The sequence below is a fragment of the Nematolebias whitei genome, chromosome 18 (genome assembly GCF_014905685.2).
Source record: "Nematolebias whitei isolate Nwh7 chromosome 18, NemWhi1, whole genome shotgun sequence".
NCBI classification, from domain to species: domain Eukaryota; kingdom Metazoa; phylum Chordata; class Actinopteri; order Cyprinodontiformes; family Rivulidae; genus Nematolebias; species Nematolebias whitei.
The window spans coordinates 15,479,636-15,497,209 of record NC_056515.1 but is presented as its reverse complement, the minus strand read 5'-3'; the positions used below and the strand labels follow the sequence as shown (position 1 = coordinate 15,497,209).

The following is a 17,574-nucleotide window of genomic DNA, read 5'->3' as shown; positions in this document are numbered from 1 at the left end:
CAACATTACTCATATAAAGAGTGTTTTTCACCAAGCTTGAGGACAATAAGTTGTGGGGTTTTAAAGAAATTTCAACTTTATTGCACCGTAACATATTGCGTCTTATACTTACTGTGTCTTACAGCGTAGCACAGAGCAGAATCATGATAGTAACAGCACTAAAACCAGGCTTTTTGGATGATCTTGAACCAGTAGAAACAGCCTTTTTGGGTGACATAATAGCAACTATACCCAGCCTTTCACAATTAATTAAATGAGTGTTTACCTGTATTAAGAACATAAAGGTCTTTACAGAATTCTCCTCCTGCTCCAAAACCTCCAAACATGAAGATCTGATTCCCGCATAGAGCAAAACTCTGAGACTCCAGGGCCGGAGGAGGGGATCCACTGGTTTTAACCGGAGTCCAGATGAGAGACACTGAAACAGAGCAGAGTCAGAATCCTGATCTGAGTCTGGAATCTGGATCATCCTCATATTTTTAGCACCAGTGTTGAAGACCATGAGGTTGTCAGTTGGAATCTGGTTCAGTACGCCTCCGTACACGTAGATGTTGTCTCCCATGGCGACAGAGCTGTACCTGAGAGTCCGGAGGGCCACGCCACCAGTCTCTAAGCATTCCCAGGTCAGAGACACTGTTAGAGACACAGAAGACCATTTTTGACCCGTTAACAGGGTGAAGGATCGATTCTTCTATTCCTTAAATGTCACAAACTCACCAACATCAAAGCTGTAGACTCGTGGGAGGCACTCAGTGGCATCTGGACTGGAGGCTCCTCCGAAAAGGTACAACTTCCCCTTAACAACACTGAGGAGGAACGATAAGTCAAAACCTTATGACTCTGTCTGCTGAAGAAAAAATAATGATCCAGGCCTCAGAGAGTCTTGATCCAGTGAAAGTCCTGATGAAAGGCTCAGGACGTCCTGATGCATGCCTCAAAAGTCCTGATCCAGGCCTCAGAGAGTCCTGATCCAGGCCTCAGGCCGTGTTTTATTCTCAATTTATAAAGAATTGACTAATGGATTTTGTTCATCTGGTGTGTTTTAGATCGTCTTTTATCTTTTGCTTGTTCAGTTTAACTTTAGTTATTGCCCACCACCGAAGGCAATACTGTTTCTGTCCATGTGTTTGTCTGTTAGCAAAATATTTTGTGAACCACAGGATGGATTTGAATGGAACTCTCAGAAGGTAAGGATGTAAAGTTGATTAACTTTAGGAGCCAATAAGATGCAAGATGGTTGCCACAGATAGTCCACTTTAGCCAACAGAAAAATGGTGATAACTCAGTGAATCTTACAGAGACTAAGGTGATGATGTGGTAGTAGCTGAGAGTCATCTCCAACAAACATTCTGAGCCACAACAGTTCATGAGATCTTATTTGGGACCATACAATATACATACAGCCTGAATACACATAAGGCTGCAGGCCCAGACCTTGTGTCACCCTCCACGCTGAGACATTGTGCTGGAGAGTTGGCTTCGGTCTTCACAGGGATCTTCAACTCTTCTCTGGAGTCATGCCACATCCCAGCCTGTTTCAAGTCCTCTATCATCGTCCCTGTCCCCAAGAAGCCACGTGTCACAGGACCAAATGACTACAGACCTGTAGCTCTCACGTCTGTAGTCATGAAAACCTTTGAACGCTTACCATACCATACCAATTTATTTATACAGCACTTAAAACAGCAACAAGGCCAACCAAAGTGCTGTACAAAAGAAAACAAACATGCACAGCGGACAGGAAAACATAAAATAGAAATACAGATACAAATAGCAGCAGAAGCTAACTAAAATGGCCAACAGTGTAGAGTACAGACAAGACCAAACAAATCACACCGTGTTAAAGGCAAGAGAATAGAAGTGGGTCTTCAAGCGAGACTTAAAGACTGAGAGTGTGGGAGCCTGCTGGACACTCAGTGGCAACTCATTCCACAGTCGTGGACCTGCAACAGAGAAAGCCCTGTCACCTCTGAGCTTACGACGGGTTTCTGGGACTGAGAGAAGCATCTGGTCTGCTGACCTCAGAGAGCGCGGTGGGACATATGGCTGCAGAAGATCAGTGAGATAGGATGGGGCGGAACTGTTCAGTGATTTAAAAACGTACATGAGAATTTTGAATTGGATCCGAAGGTGAATGGGTAGCCAGTGCAGGGAGGCCAAAACTGGCGTGATGTGCTCTCTATAGCCTGTCCCAGTTAAAAATCGGGCTGCAGCATTTTGGACAAGTTGTGGACGAGCAATGGAGGACTGACTGATTCCAAACAGAAGTGAATTGCAGTAATCAAGCCTAGATGTTATGAAGGCGTGGATCACTGTCTCAAGGTTCTTTTTGGGGAGTATAGGCTTCAGCTTAGACAGCCGTCTCAGCTGAATAAAACAGGATTTGACCATCATGTTTACGTGACTGTTGAGTTTTAAGGACGGGTCCATTATCACCCCCAGATTAGTGACCTTTTGTTTCTCTAGCGGGGCTAGAGAGAAAAGGTCAATGTCATGGTTCATGAGTGAGCCACTGGGATGGAACAGCATGACTTCAGACTTCTTCTCATTGAAGCTTAAGAAGTTTAAAGCCATCCAGTCCCGGATGTCAGCCAGGCAGTCAAGAAGAGGCTGAATAGAGCGTGTGCCTCTGTGCCTCAGGGGGAAGTAAATTTGGCAATCATCGGCGTAGAAATGAAAGGGTATGTTGTGTTTGCGGAAGATAGCACCTAGTGGCAGCAGGTATAAAGAAAAGAGAAGGGGACCGAGGATGGACCCCTGTGGTACCCCCCACTGGAGCGCTGTCGATGCCGAACTAAAATCTTTGATATTGACACAGAAGGTTCTGTCAGAGAGGTAGGACCCAAACCATTTAAGGGCTGACCCTGTGATGCCCACCCACTGCTCCATTCTAGAAATGAGGATGTTGTGGTCGATGGTGTCAAAAGCAGATGTAAGGTCCAATAGGACAAGCAGCACAGAATCACCTGCGTCTGTGGATATGAAAATGTCATTAAAAACCTTCAGTAGAGCAGTTTCAGTGCTATGGAGAGATTTGAAGCCAGATTGGAATAACTCTAGGATAGCGTGATCCCCCAAAAACTGTTTCAACTGAGACTCCACAATTTTTTCCAGTAGTTTAGAGGTGAATGGGAGTCTGGAGACAGGCCGGAAGTTGGACATGACTGAGGGGTCAAGGTTAGGTTTTTTCAGGAGGGGCTCGACAGCAGCATGTTTAAAAGTTTTTGGCACCACACCTGAGGATAAACTGCTATTCAGAATAGCGAGAATAAAAAGACCCAGGGTAGGAAAAACTTCCTTTAGTAGTTGAGGGGGGACCACATCAAAGGGGGAACCAGATGGCTTCATGCTGCACATTACCTGCTCCAGAGAGGACAGAGAGATGGGCTCAAAGTGGTCAAACACAGCCACACACTGAGATGGGATGGATAGATCATATATATATTTATTGGGTTTTCAAAATACAGTATACATAAATCATACACAAGAGTATGAAGCATATACATATTTAACAAATTACTGTATAAGGAGAAAAATAAAAAATAAAATACTCTTACCAATATGACAATGAAAATAAAAACACACAAAAAAAAATAAATAAATAAAAAAAAAAAAATATATATATATATATATATACATATAAAAAATAGAATGAAATCGAAACAAGTCAGGGCAATTATCTAATTAACTGGCTACACTGCACTGGTTACCATTTACACTTTATGATGGTACTACCTGTCTAACAAGGCACAGGTGGCAAACTAAGAGACTGTATGGGCTTTGGGATCAGTCTCAGACTGAGAAAGATGGTCCAAAAACGGCTGCCAGATACTACAGAACTTATTAGTGGAGCCCACAACATCATACCGCAGTTTCTCCAAGTGGAGAATCTCAGTAAAATCACTCAACCACATTTTAAACTGAGGAGCCTTGTCAGATTTCCACAATCTTAATATTACTTTCTTAGCCGTTACCATTCCATACATCAGAGTCGTTTGCATAGAAATGCTGCGGTTCCTAAGTAAGGGAGAATATCCAAACAATGCAATCTGGGGGTCTGGATCCAGTATGCACTTATATACTTTAGAAAACAATTTGAAAATGTCACACCAATATTGAAAGAGCTTGGGGCATGACCAGAACAGATGTGACAGGGAGCCATCAGCGGACCTACATTTATCACATTTTGGAGATATTGAGGGGAATATTCTGTGTAATTTCATTTTAGAATAGTGGAGTCTATGAATCACCTTGAATTGAATTAACTGGTGCCTTACATTAATAGAACATGACCGGATCCTCCCAAGACCCTCCTCCCAGGCCTCACTCCCAATCTGTAAACCCAGCTCCTCCTCCCATGCAGCCATCAAGGAGCCCGTGACAAAATTAATTCGCTCTATAAAGATGTCAACGAAGCTCGAAATTATTTTTTTTGATTCTGGAGAGCCCAACAGCATTTTGTATATCTTATTTTCTTCTGGTCGGGATACAAAATTCGGGATGTTAATGCGAACATAATTTCTGATTTGCAAATATCTGAAAAAATCTGCATCCGGAAGAGAGAAACCGTCCTTCAACATTGCAAAAGAAGCAAACTTTTTGTTAATATACAAATCTTTCAGTGTAGTTAGGCCTTTTAGTCTCCAATTTTTAAATGACTTATCGGATAATGATGGGGGAAAAGCATGGTTATGGTAAATTGGAGCATGAACTGAGGTCTCGGGCAGGCTACAATAAACCTTAATTTGTTTCCATATTTTCAAACAATTCAAAACAATCAAATTATTTATTCCACTATTTGTAGGAGATATTGGTGCTGAGAAAAGAAGTGCCGGAAGAGAACTGTTTATGACACTACTTCTTTCAATAGCCACCCAGGGGGGAGAATTTGTAGACAGTTCTTGAGCATCACCTTCCTGCCAGTATACCAAGGCCCTTGCATTCGCTGCCCAATAATAATGCTGAAAGCAGGGTAATCCTAACCCCCCCATCTCTCTTGGTTTATGTAAGTGAGTTTTTGATATTCTATGGGCTTTAAAGCCCCAGACAAAAGGCAAAATTATTGAGTCCAATGATTTAATGATGGATAGATCATGAGTTGGTGGAGAAATGAGTGCCCGGGTGTTTGCCACTTTTTCTAAAAAGAAATGGAGGAAGTTTTCACACAGCTCAGTTGAGGCTTCCAGAGGTGAAGGCTCACTGAGGTGTAGAACTGTGTTCAGGGTGGAGAAAAGAACTCGGGGGTTGTGGGAGTTGGAGACAATTAAATCAGAGAAGAATTTACATTTGGCAGCTTTAACGGTTTTCTGATAGTGACGCCAACTCTCCCTTAACATTTGAAAAGAAACCTGCAGCCTGTCCTTCCTCCACCTTCGTTCAGCTCTGCGACACTGCTGCCTAACGGCTCGAGTGACGTCATTCAGCCAAGGCTCAGATCTAAGTTTCGTTTTTCTGGTTTTAAGGGGAGCAACACGGTCCAGAACATTTAAACAGGCAAAGTTGAACTGAGAGGTTAGCTCCTCAGTGGTAGGAGACACCGGGAACTGTTCGATCCTCTCAGAATTAAAACCTTCATTAAAACGAGCAGCAGTGAAACGGTTAATGGAACGCGTACGTGCAGGAACGCACGTCTTAGCAGTAGTAAAAAGAGGGGGGGGTGAAGCTTGGTTTCATCTCACCTCAAGTCCATCACCAACCCCCTCCTGGACCCCCTGCAGTTTGCCTACAGGGCCAACAGGTCTGTAGATGACGCAATAAACCTGGCTCTTCACTTCATCCTGCAGCACCTGGACTCCCCAGGAACCTACGCCAGGATCCTGTTCATGGACTTCAGCTCTGCATTTAACACCATCCTCCCTTCTCTGCTCCAAGACAAGCTCTCCCTGCTCCATGTACCTGACTCCACCTGCAGGTGGATCACAGACTTCCTGACAGACCGGAGTCAGTGCGTGCGGCTGGGGAGAGCTGTCTCGGACACTCGGACTGTAAGCACAGGATCTCCACAGGGCTGTGTGCTTTCCCCCCTGCTTTTCTCCCTGTACACCAACTGCTGCTCCTCCAGCCATGACTCTGTGAAACTTATTAAGTTTGCAGATAACACCACCCTCATCGGGCTCATCTCGGACGGTGATGAGTCTGCATACAGGAGGGAGGTGGACCGGCTGGTGACCTGGTGCAGCAGCAACAACCTGGAACTCAATGCCCAGAAGACAGTGGAGATGATTGTGGATTTCAGGAAAGCCACAGCCCCTCTGCCCCCCCTCACCTGTAATGATACCCCCATCACCACTGCAAACTCTTATTGGTTCCTCTGCACCACCATCACCCAGGACCTCAAGTGGGAGCCGACCATCAGCTCCCTGATCAAGAAGGCCCAGCAGAGACTGTACTTCCTGCGACAGCTGAAGAAGGCCAAGCTGCCAGCCAAGCTGATGGTGCAGTTCTACACGGCCATCATCGAGTCCATCCTCAGCTCCTCCATCACGGTGTGGTACGCCGGGGCCACTGCCAGGGACAGACTCAGACTGCAGCGCGTTGTGCGCTCAGCTGAGAAGGTGATCGGCTGCAGCCTTCCATCCCTCCACGACCTGTACGTCTCCAGGACTGTGAGGCGAGCAGGTCGGATCACAGCTGACCCTGCTCACCCTGCACACGGACTGTTTGAACCACTCCCCTCAGGCAGGAGGCTTCAGTCCATTCGGACCAGAACCTCCCGCCATAAGAACAGTTTCTTCCCCTCTGCTGTTGGACTCCTGAACACTCATAATGCTACCTCATAACTTCTGCTTTGGTCACATTACATCTGTATTATAATTGAATACTCCATCTGTACTGTTCTCTAAGCTTTTTTATTGTCTTCTATTGTATGGGTGTACATATGGTTATGTTATGTTTTTAATTTTACTTTATTTGTGGGTGTACACAGGTCTTATGTCTTATGTAATGTTCTCATTTTTACTTCATTTTTACTTTATTTTTACTTTATTACTATTCGCACTTTATGTCGAAGCAAATTTCTAGTTTGTGAACCTCGTTCATTGACATGGCAATAATAAACTGATTCTGATACTGACAAGTTGTTATTTTCAAGGTCTGATCAAAGTAGACGTGACTCGGTTGTTTCTCAACAGGAAATAGTCTTAGTTTAAATCTGTGGCATTAAAGGCTTCGGTTTAATCAATCATTCAATCATTGTATGCATTCTTACAAAGAACGCTGTTTTTATTCTTAGTTTTGCTTTTTTGTTTAAAAATACCAAATAAGTGGAGTACAAATGTCATGCCAGTACAATAGATCCAGAAAATACCTAGAGTTTAATGCATTAAATATTTTTTTTTGTCCTCAGAAAAAGTTGTTTTGCCCCCAAAAAAGTTGGATTATTATTAATGGATGGATAGAAGTTGGATTATTTTTGGTTTCCAGTCAAATTTTTTTGCTTTAAAGTGTTTTTATTGAACAGTTTGCATTTCTGTGAACAAAAACTCAGTTTAGACTTCAGGTTGTCTGGTTTCGACACGTCAGTTTTGTTGTTGTTGTTGTTTTTTTAACAGAAAATTATAAGACATACATCTGGTTGTTAACCAGTCATCAACATCAATAATACAAACAAAATGCCAGGGGTGGACATGAAACAGTAATACATAAAGGTTGTCAAGTAGATGTGTCATGAATCTTGAACTTGTCGAGAATCGTAGATAGCTTTCTTCTTGGGGATGTATTTGATATTTGTGTCATAATTAAAAATTTCTTGGAGGAAGTATCCCATGTCTGGTTTGGAGTTGGACCATTTGATTTTATGAATGTGATATTTCATGAGGAACAGCAACAGTTGTATAAAATGGGTTGTGTCTTTGTCCATATCTTTATTATTTAACAAATTATGTCTCTTTCATCAAAGGTGATTCTTTGCCTGGTTTTATGCTGTATATAGAGTTGTAAGTCAGTTCAGAATATAAAACGGATACATAAACAGATCTGGAAATACCTTCTGCCATTGATAACAACACTCTACCATTGAAAGACAGATCTCTCATTAACTACATTATTTTTTTATTTATTTGTTCAATTATTTGGTTAAAGTTTGTGGCTCTAAATGACTTTTGATTTTTTTAAATTGTCAATCCTAAATATGTGATTTTGGACATAACAGGTATATGACATATTTCTGAGAGATTATTATTTTTGAGAGGAAATAGGACAGACTTGTTAAGATTCATTTTCAATCCTGAGACTGAGGAAAATTCTTGGATACAAGCTGCTGCTTTATCTATTTTATATTCATTGGAAATGAACATTGCTGTGTCATCTGTTGTGATAATTTAAATTATCTTCCCAAGGTTTTGATTCCCTGAAATTGACCTTTTTTATATATGTACTGCCATAACCTGTGTGACAAGGTGGATTAAAAATGGGCTTAGAGGACAACCTTGTCTAATCCCATGACTGAGATCAAATCTCTGTGAAGTACCAGAGGCCAGTTTAACTGAGCTATTGTTACCTTTGTAAAGAGTGGCAATGGCTCTCATAAAAAACTTTCAGAATCCAAAATATTGTATGGTTTTAAACATAAATTTATGGCTTATAGTGTCAAATGCTTTATCGAAATCGATGAAAAGTATAAAACTATTGTCAGGAATATGTTTATTAGTCGATCATATCTAAAACCAAACAAATGTTGTTGCAGATATTCCTGCCTGACAGGAAACCAGATTGTTCCTCATCAATAATATTATTTAGCTCTCCTTTCAATCTTTTAGCAAAAATAAGCGCAAAAATCTTTAAATTTTTTAGTAGACTAATGGGCTCCAATTATCTATATTGAGTTTATCTTTTTTTTTTGGTTTTGGAATTAATTTAATCAAGCCTTTATGAAGAGAAGGGGGGAGCTCTTCTTTTATTATTGCTTCCTCAAACATAGCTTTCATGGATGAGGCAAGTGAATTAATAAAATATTTATAGAACGCACTTGTTAAACCATCATTCCCAGAGGATTTATTTTGTTTTATACCACAAATAGCTTCTTTAATTCCTTTTAAACTAATTTCTTGATCACAAAAGGTCTTAAAGGAGTGGTCAATAGCATTGGAATCCTCATTATGGCCCCTAAGGAATACAGACAGATATATTACGGATGGGTTCTAAGTTGGATAGTGTTCCATTTCTCGGTGGCTGTCGGTCCACTCTCATCTGTTAGAATCTCCTCCCCAATTAATTTTAGCTGCAAAAAATAAGGCTAATGTTGAATTCTTCCTGCTTTCTATCGTTGAAAATAAGTTGATATTTTGTTTTTGGTCATTGAAGCCATAAATATTTATTATTGTAAATTGTGTCTAATCAATATCAAGTACTAGAATAATCCATCTACCATTGATGTCTGTAAACTGCTGTATAATTCTTCCTCTGAATTTCCCTTGTAGAACAGCGACCCCTGCTGACCTGTTGTTACCGAAAGATAGCCACATCTGTTTCCCCCCTCTGACTCTTCCAGAATGTTGCATCTGTTTCTGTAGCATGTGCTTCTTGGAAAAATGAAACTCTGCTCCCTTATTTTAACCCACCAAAAAAGCTTTCCTCTTTAATTTATTTCTAATACCCCTGGCATTAATAGAAAGAATAGAAATGGACATTAACTCAACAAAACAATTTAAACATAAACTGTGCCGAACTGTGTACGGTATGAAAGTGCTGCATCGAAGAAGTTTCCACCACCATAAGGTCACTTTAAGTGTAACACTGTAACCACATAATAGGCTTTTTCGCCTCTTTTCCGAGCCTCCTCTACAGCTGGCCACAACTTGCTGCAGGTTTCTCTGTCCGCTGCCATCACGTCCTCCTTGAAGTGGAGCCGGTTGTTCTTCAGGTTGTCGCACTTCTTGGTTCCATTCCATAAGGTATCTTATGCAGTTCTGTATGTAAACCTGATGATCACTGCTCTGTATGTGTTGCCTGAGGCCTGAGCCTGAGGTTGAGTCTCCAGTTGTAGTGGTCTGCTTCATCCATTGTAAATTTGAGATCCTCAACTTTTTTTTTTCAGGAGTGAGCACTGATCCTTTAGAACGGTATTTTGCTGCTTTAAATCTGCTACCTCTTTATGGCAGAACTCCAGAGACTTCTTCAGTCTGAAGTGTATTATATTTGACAGCTTCATCAGTTTGGCCGGCTCTCTCGTTTATCTTTCTAGTTACATGAAGATGAAAGTGATCCATCAATTCCATCCATCTATTATATTCCGCTTATTCTGAAGCCAGGTCGCAGAGGCAGCAGCTTCAGCAGGGAGGCCCAAACATCTCTTTCCACAGCCACCTCTTCCAGCTCTTCTGGGAGGATTCCAAGGCGTTCCCAGGCCAACCGAGAGACATAGTCTCTCCAGCGTGTCCTGGGTCTTCCTCGAGGTCTCCTCCCAGTCGGACATGCTCGAAGCACCTCCTTAGGGAGACACCCAAGGAGCATCTTTACAAGATGCCTGAACCACCTCAACTGGCTCGTCTCGATGTGGAGGAGCAGTGGTTCTACTCCAAGTCTCTCCCTGATAACTGAACTTCTCACCCTATCTCTAATGGAGAGTCCAGCTACCCTGCAGAGGAAACTCATTTCAACCGCTTGTATCCGTGATCTCATTCTTTTGGTCACTACCCAGAGCTTGTGACCATAGGTGAGGGTAGGAACTCAGATCGACTGGTAAAAAGAGAGTTTTGCCTTACAGCTCAGCTCTCTCTTCACCACAAAAGACCGGTACAGAGTACACAATACTGCAGACGCTGCACCAATCCATCTGTCAATCTCAGGCTCCATTTTTCCCTCACTCCTGAACATAACCCCAAGATACATGAACTCTTCCACCTGAGGCAGAACCTCACCCTTGACCTGAAGAGAGCAATCCATCATTTTCTGGTTGAGGACCATGGCTTCAGATTTACTGGTGCTGATTCTAATCCTAGCTGTTTCACACTCGACTGTGAACCGCTCAACTGAGAACTGAAGATCACGGCGCAATGATGCCAACAGGACCACATCATCTTATGGTATCTGTTGATTTTATAGCTTTTTATGCATGTATGTGTTAGTGTACACCACTTTGGACAATGGTGTTGTTTTAAAGTGCTTTATAAATAAAGTTGTATCGTATTGTATTGTATCTTCAAAGAGCAGAGATGGAATCCTGAGGCCACCGAACCGGATTCCCTCTTTCCCCTGGCTACACCAAGAAATTCTGTCCATAAAAGTTATGAACAGAACTGGTAACAACGGGCAGCCCTAGCGGAGTCCAACTCCTACCCTGAAGGGGTCCGACTTACTACCAGCAATGCGAACCAAACTCTCACACCGCTTATATAGGGACTGAACAGCCCGTAACAACAGGCCCCCAATCCCATACTCACGGAGCACCCCCCACAGTGTACCTTGAGGAGCACGGTCAAATGCCTTCTCCAAGTCCACAAAACACATCTAGACTGGATGGGCAAACTCCCATGACCCCTCGAGGACCCTAGTGAGGGTAAAGATCTGATCCAGTTTTCCATGGCCAGGACAGAACCTACATTGTTCCTCCTGGATCTGAAATTCGACCAGCGATCAGACTCCCTTCTCCAGTACCCTGAATAGACTTTACCAGAGAGGCTAAGGAGATCAATGCCCCTATAATTGGATCACACACTCAGATCCCCCTTTTTCAAGAGGGGAACTACCACCCCAGTCTGCCCATCCAGTGGCACTGCCCCCCATGTCATCATGGTGTTGCAAAGACGTGTCAACCAAAACAGCCTCACAACATCCAGAGGCTTAAGGAAATCAGGGTGAATTTCATCCACTTCTGGAGCCCTGCTGTCTTTGAGCTTTTTAACTACCTCGGCAACCTCAGCCACAGTTATGGAGAGGCTACCCCAAGTCCCCCCGACTTAGCTGGTGGGATTGAGAAGGTCTGAGAAGTATTCCTTCCACCTCCCGATGACATCACTGGTTGAGGTCAACAGCACCCCACCTTCATTGAACACAGTGTCAGTAAAGTGCTGCTTTCCCCTCCTCAGCCGCCTGATGGTTTGCCAGAATCTCCTTGGAGCCGACCGAGAGTCTCTATCCAAGGTCTCACCGAACTCCTCCCACATCCGAGCTTTTGCCTCAGCAACAGCCAAGGCTGTGGACCACTTGGTCCTCCGGTACTCCTCAGCTGCCCCCAGAGTCCCACCAGCCAACAAGAACCAGGTCTCTCTTTCAGGTCTCTCTTGTAAATGAGTCCACGAGGCTCAATGGGATTAACCTGTCTAAATAAAGATTGAATGAAACTGATAGGGGGCAGCACAGTGGTGCAACTGGTAGAGCTGCTGCCCCCTGGTTCAAATTTCGGTCCGGGGGCCTTTCTGGGTTGAGTTTGCATGTTCTCTCCATGCATGCGTGGGTTTTCTCTGGGTACTCCGGTTTCCTCCCACAGACCAAAAACATGCATGTTAGGCTGATTGGTAACTCTAAATTCTCTCTAGGTGTGAGTGAGAGAGTGAATAGTTGTTTGTCTTGTTTTTCTCTCTGTGGCCCTGTGATGGACATGCGATCTGTCCAGGGTGTACCCTGCCCCTCGCACAGTGATTGCTGGACATGGGCACCGGCGACCCCCATGACCCAAAATGGAAGAAGCCAGTAAAAGATAATGGATGGATGAAACCAATAGGACTCCTTCTTCAGCTTGACAGACTCTTTAACCTGGGGTATCCACCACCAAGTTCAAGGATGGCCATCGCAAGAAGCACCAACAACCTTGAGGCCACAGCTCAAGGCAGCTACCTCAACAAGTGAGGTGCAGAACATGTCCCACTCTAACTCAATGCCCCCCACCTTAACTGGGATGTGGTTAAAGCTCTCCTGGAGGTGTGAGTTGAAGATCTCTCTGAAGGGTTCTTCTACCAGATGTTCTCAGCAAATACTCACTACACGTTTGTGTCTACCGGGTCTGTCCGGCATCTTCTCCCACCATTTGATCCAACTCACTATCAGGTAGGGATCAGTTGACAGTTCTGCTCCTCTCTTCACCCTAGTGTCCAAAACAAACGGCCGCAAATCAGATGACACGACTATGAAGTCAATCATCTATCTATGACCTAGGGCGTCCTGGTGCCAAGTGAACTTATGGACACCCTTATGTTCGAACATGGTGTTCGTGTTGGACAAACTATGACTAGCACAGAAGTCCAACCACAGAACACTGCTCGGGTTCAGATCACAGAGGCCATTCCTCCCAGTCACATCCCTCCAGGTCACACTATCATTACCCATGTGGGCATTGAAGGCCCCCAGCAGAATAAAGGAGTTCCCAGCTGGGGCACCTTCCAGCACCCCTACCAAGGACACGTCGGCCACTGCCCATGGCATCATGCACCTGACTTTTATGGCCTTTCCTGCAGGTGTTGGGTCCACAGGAAGGCAAAACCATGCTGCTCCTTCGGGCTGAGCCCGACAGGGCCCCATGGGTAGAGACCCATTCATCTGGTGTTTGCAGACAAGGCCAAGCTCTAGGGTGGGGCCCCGGTAACCCACGTCTGGGTAAGGGACACTGAGCTCCTTGTTTTTTCCTGTCCATATAAGTCTTCTGAATCGCTCTTTGTCTGGCCTGTCACCTAGAACCAATTTGCCTTGGGAGACCCTACCGGGGACAATTATAATTGCCCCTGACAGCATAGCTCCTAGGATCATTCAGGCGCACAAACTCCTCCACTATGATAAGGTGGCAATTGAAGAAGGAGCCAAGATGATAGTGTCTTGTAATTCTTTAAGGGTTAGCTCTTCATCTTCATTCTGTTTATTTATTTTTCACCTCTTGCCTTTTTAACTTGGTGTTTCATTGCCGTGTTCGGGGAAGATGTACATTCTTCTCCGTCTTTAGAGGGACATACATACGAGTGAATCTCTTCAACACTCCTTTTGTCTTTAATTATATCAATTTCCATATTTCCTTCTACATGTGAAGTCTTATTTGCAATGTTTGGTGATGGCATTCTTAGCAAAAGATAGAGAGTAGTAAGCTGGTTTTGCCACGTTTATAGCATGTGACTCTAAAATGTCATTAAAAGCTGAAGACTTATCTGAAATAGTCTTCTGAGTATCCTGATGCATGCTCAATAATCCAGGTAGAAAAATCTAAAAATTAAGTCTGGTCCTCTGGACATTAAAAAAACAAAACAAAACCAAAAAAAAGTGTAGAAACGTTTCATCTTTCATCCGAAAGACTTCAGTCTGAAGAAGTCTTTCGGATGAAAGATGAAACTTTTTTTTGTTTGTTTGTTTGTTTTTTGAATGTCCAGAGGACCAGACTTAACTTTTTTAGAGTCTTTTGAGTGTTTTGGTTGGTGAATCAGTTGTCATCAAATCTTTAGTGGAGACAGAATATCTTTTTAAAATGTAGTCTTGCAGCAAAATGGGCTCAGGCATTAAAGTTTGACTGCTCCTGCCACCGTCTTGCACGGCTCTCCTCTTGACACGTCAGGTTGCGTTTAGGAACCTTTTTGGGTTTTTTCCTGCCTGAATGAGGTCACAGGTCAAGGCTAAAACCAGTCGTATGAAAACATTCAGGAACAAGAACTGAAACCAGGTGAAAAGAACAGCAAAAGTCCAAATAAAAACCTTTAAAAAGTCTGGAGAACTGCTGATCCAGATGACTTGGAAGGACTACAGGAAAGCATGGCTAATTGAAAGATTAGATCAAGACTTTTGCACGGTTCTGACCCTCCAAGTTCAGGTTCTGTTGTGGGTATATTTACCAGAGTGTGTGTCCTGCTCTGGCAGGTGGAACTTCTCCGTTCTGAGGAATCTGCTCCCAGCTCAGGTCATCAGGAGAAACTGTGAAGATCAGCCACACCTGAGTCAGGAGGACACGCTAACCGCTAATGGGCTTAAAATGGCTGAAAATGCCTGAAAGTGGTCAAAAGTGCTGAAAAAACTGAGCTCTACTGTTCCGTGTGTTTTACCTGTTAGCATGTAGAAATCACTGAAGTAAACAGGAGTGTCCTGAAAAAATTAATCTGATCTTTACATTTAGCTTCTTCGGCTGATCATAAAGAACAGATAAGGGAGACGGGTTATTCTTTTTATTTTACATTTTAATGATTTTTGTGTTTCTTCACCTGTTGGTTGATGCTGCAGGCGCCCCCGAAAAGGAAGGCAACATTTCCAGCCACAGCTAAAGCGTGGCTGTGTCTGAAAGATACAAACCGATCAGTTATAAGCACAGCAGAGTAACAACTAAAATGGACCCTGACGCCAACAGAACCTGGTCCGAGGAACTCACCGAGGACTCGGACGGTCCCCCCTCACTTCTTTATCCACCCAGTGACCGCTAGCTAAAGCCATCGACTCTGCTGCTGAACCTTTAACCACACACAGAACGACTGTGTTTTTATTGTTTCTTTACGCTCCGAACGATTTGTACACCACTTCTGCAAACTTTGACCGTTCATAAAACATTTGGCTCGTTCAGCAGACAGCTGCTGTGGCTGCTGGACATTGAGACATTTATAATTTTCAAAACATTTAACTTTAATTACAAATATTTTTCCAACAAAGAATAAGAACTGTCCAGCTCCTCCACAGCATTGTTCTTTTCGAAACCTGCTTCAGCTACTGGCTCTGTTTTTGTCTGTAGCTACTGTTCTGTCAATTTTAGCCAGCCTTTTGCTACTTTGAGCATTTAGCTAATCGGTTGCTACTTTAAGTTTTTAGTCATCCTTTGTATTTAAAAGCTATCCGTCCATTATTTTTACCTGCTTCTTCCTTTTAGGGTCATGGGGGTAGCTGGTGCCCATGTCCAGCAATCACTGTGCGAGAGACGGGGACATCCTGGACAGGTCTCAAATATTTAAAAGCAAAAATTAGCTAAACTGTAGCTAAACGCCAACTATAGCTAAATCAAAACTAAACGGTAAAATCTGTAAAACTAGCTTAAACTTAATTGTAGAAAAGGTAGCTAAAAGGTAAAAAAAGCTAAAGGTTATGTAAAAGTATCAAAACCACAGAGAAAAGCTAAAATGAGAAGAATGGGAGTCAAAAGCTAAAGCAAAATTGCTGTGAAAAGTCTAAAATTAAAACACTACAATGTAAACTGTAGCCAACTAAAGATAAAGAAGCAAAACTACAGCTAAAAGCTTAATTCTGCAAAATCATAACTAAAAGCAGCAAAATGATAGCTAAAAGTTTAAAGTAACAAAACCATAACTAAGAGGACAATTTAAAGAATAATAGCTAAAATATAATCAGCAAAATTGAAGCTCAGATCTACAAGTCATAGAGCATTAAAAAAGTAAAAAAAAAAAAAAAAAAAAAACAACTAGTAAAATGTTAAAATCAGCTAAAGCCTAAATGTAACAGAAAGCTAGCTAAAATCTAAAGGGAGCTAAATGGAAAATAAAAGTAGAGCTAAAAGCTAAAATTTGCTAAATCACAGGTAACCAATTAAATTGTAGCTTAAAGTTTGAATTAGCAAATTGGTGGCTAAAAGCTCAATGGCAACAAAAGACTAAAAGTGGCAAAATGGTAGCTAAAACCTAAAAGTACAGAAACTGTAGCTAAAAGGTAAAAATAGCTAAACTCACACTGAAACTCAAAAAAAGCTAAATGATTAAAAGTTACAAGCATATTTAGACAAATAATAAATTTCTAACAGAAATGGGCACAGCTAACCTAAAAGTTAGCTTTGTTAACCCTAAACAGGTAAAAAAAATGTGGAAGCTAAAGTTAAACTGCTAAGCGCTCGGACAACTGTCACTTTATGTCATGTCTTCGTCTCCTTCCAGTTGAAGCTGCTTCGACCAATCATGTCTTGTCACATGTACACGTAAGCCAATAGCATGCCTAACGGACTCTTTAAGACACGCCCACAACAGACAAGAACCAGATGTGAATTTTGATAGTGGTATTAAAGCTGGCATAATCTAATTTAGAGGAAGTTAATTCCATTAACAGTTTACAAAGATAGCGAAAACACTAATCTGCTAAACAAAAAATTAGTTCTGCTGTTAGCGGATTGACGGAACTGTGCCCACCACCACTGACAATATTTTAGGAGGAAGTGAAGAGACGATAGACAAACTTACTTTAAATGACGTAAATGTTTTAGAAATAGGACGGCATGGAGGCACAGTCAGTGGAGCTGCCACCTCTCAGACAGAAGGTCGTCGGTTCAATACCCGATCGGGGGCCTTTCTGGGTGGAGTTTGCATCTTCTTTCCGTACATGTGTGGGTTTTCTCCAGGTACTCCAGTTTCCTCCCACAGACCAAAAACATGCACGTTAGACTGATTGGTAACTCTAAATTGTCCCTAGGTGTGAGTGAGAGAGTGAATGGTTGTTTGTCTCTATGTGTCCCTGTGATGGACTGGAGACCAGTTCAGAATGTCCCTATGATGGACTGAAAACCTGTCCAGGGTGTCCCTGTGATGGACTGAAAACCTGTCCAGAGTGTCCCCCATCTCTCGCAGAGTGATAGCTGGACATGGACACCAGTGACCCCCGTGACCCGAAAAGGAAGAAGCAGGTAAATATCATGGATGGACAAATGTTTTAGAAATGATCAAAACACAAAGTTTGATTGGACAGCAG

At 42.7% G+C, this 17,574-nt stretch overlaps 1 protein-coding gene across 1 annotated transcript in view; it reads right to left on the bottom strand.

Moving 5' to 3' along the window:
• The window catches only part of zmp:0000001301 (rab9 effector protein with kelch motifs), a 32,250-nt gene extending 16,920 nt beyond the window's left edge, over positions 1–15,330 (bottom strand). The window contains exons 1-7 of the mRNA XM_037691945.1: positions 15,269–15,330; positions 15,105–15,177; positions 14,949–14,988; positions 14,742–14,820; positions 718–806; positions 487–633; positions 266–418 (exon numbers count right to left, since the gene is read on the bottom strand). Coding sequence (XP_037547873.1) covers positions 266–418; positions 487–633; positions 718–806; positions 14,742–14,820; positions 14,949–14,988; positions 15,105–15,177; positions 15,269–15,330 — 643 coding nt within the window. The remainder of the gene's footprint in view (positions 1–265; positions 419–486; positions 634–717; positions 807–14,741; positions 14,821–14,948; positions 14,989–15,104; positions 15,178–15,268) is intronic.
• Between the last annotated feature and the right edge of the window lie 2,244 nt (positions 15,331–17,574).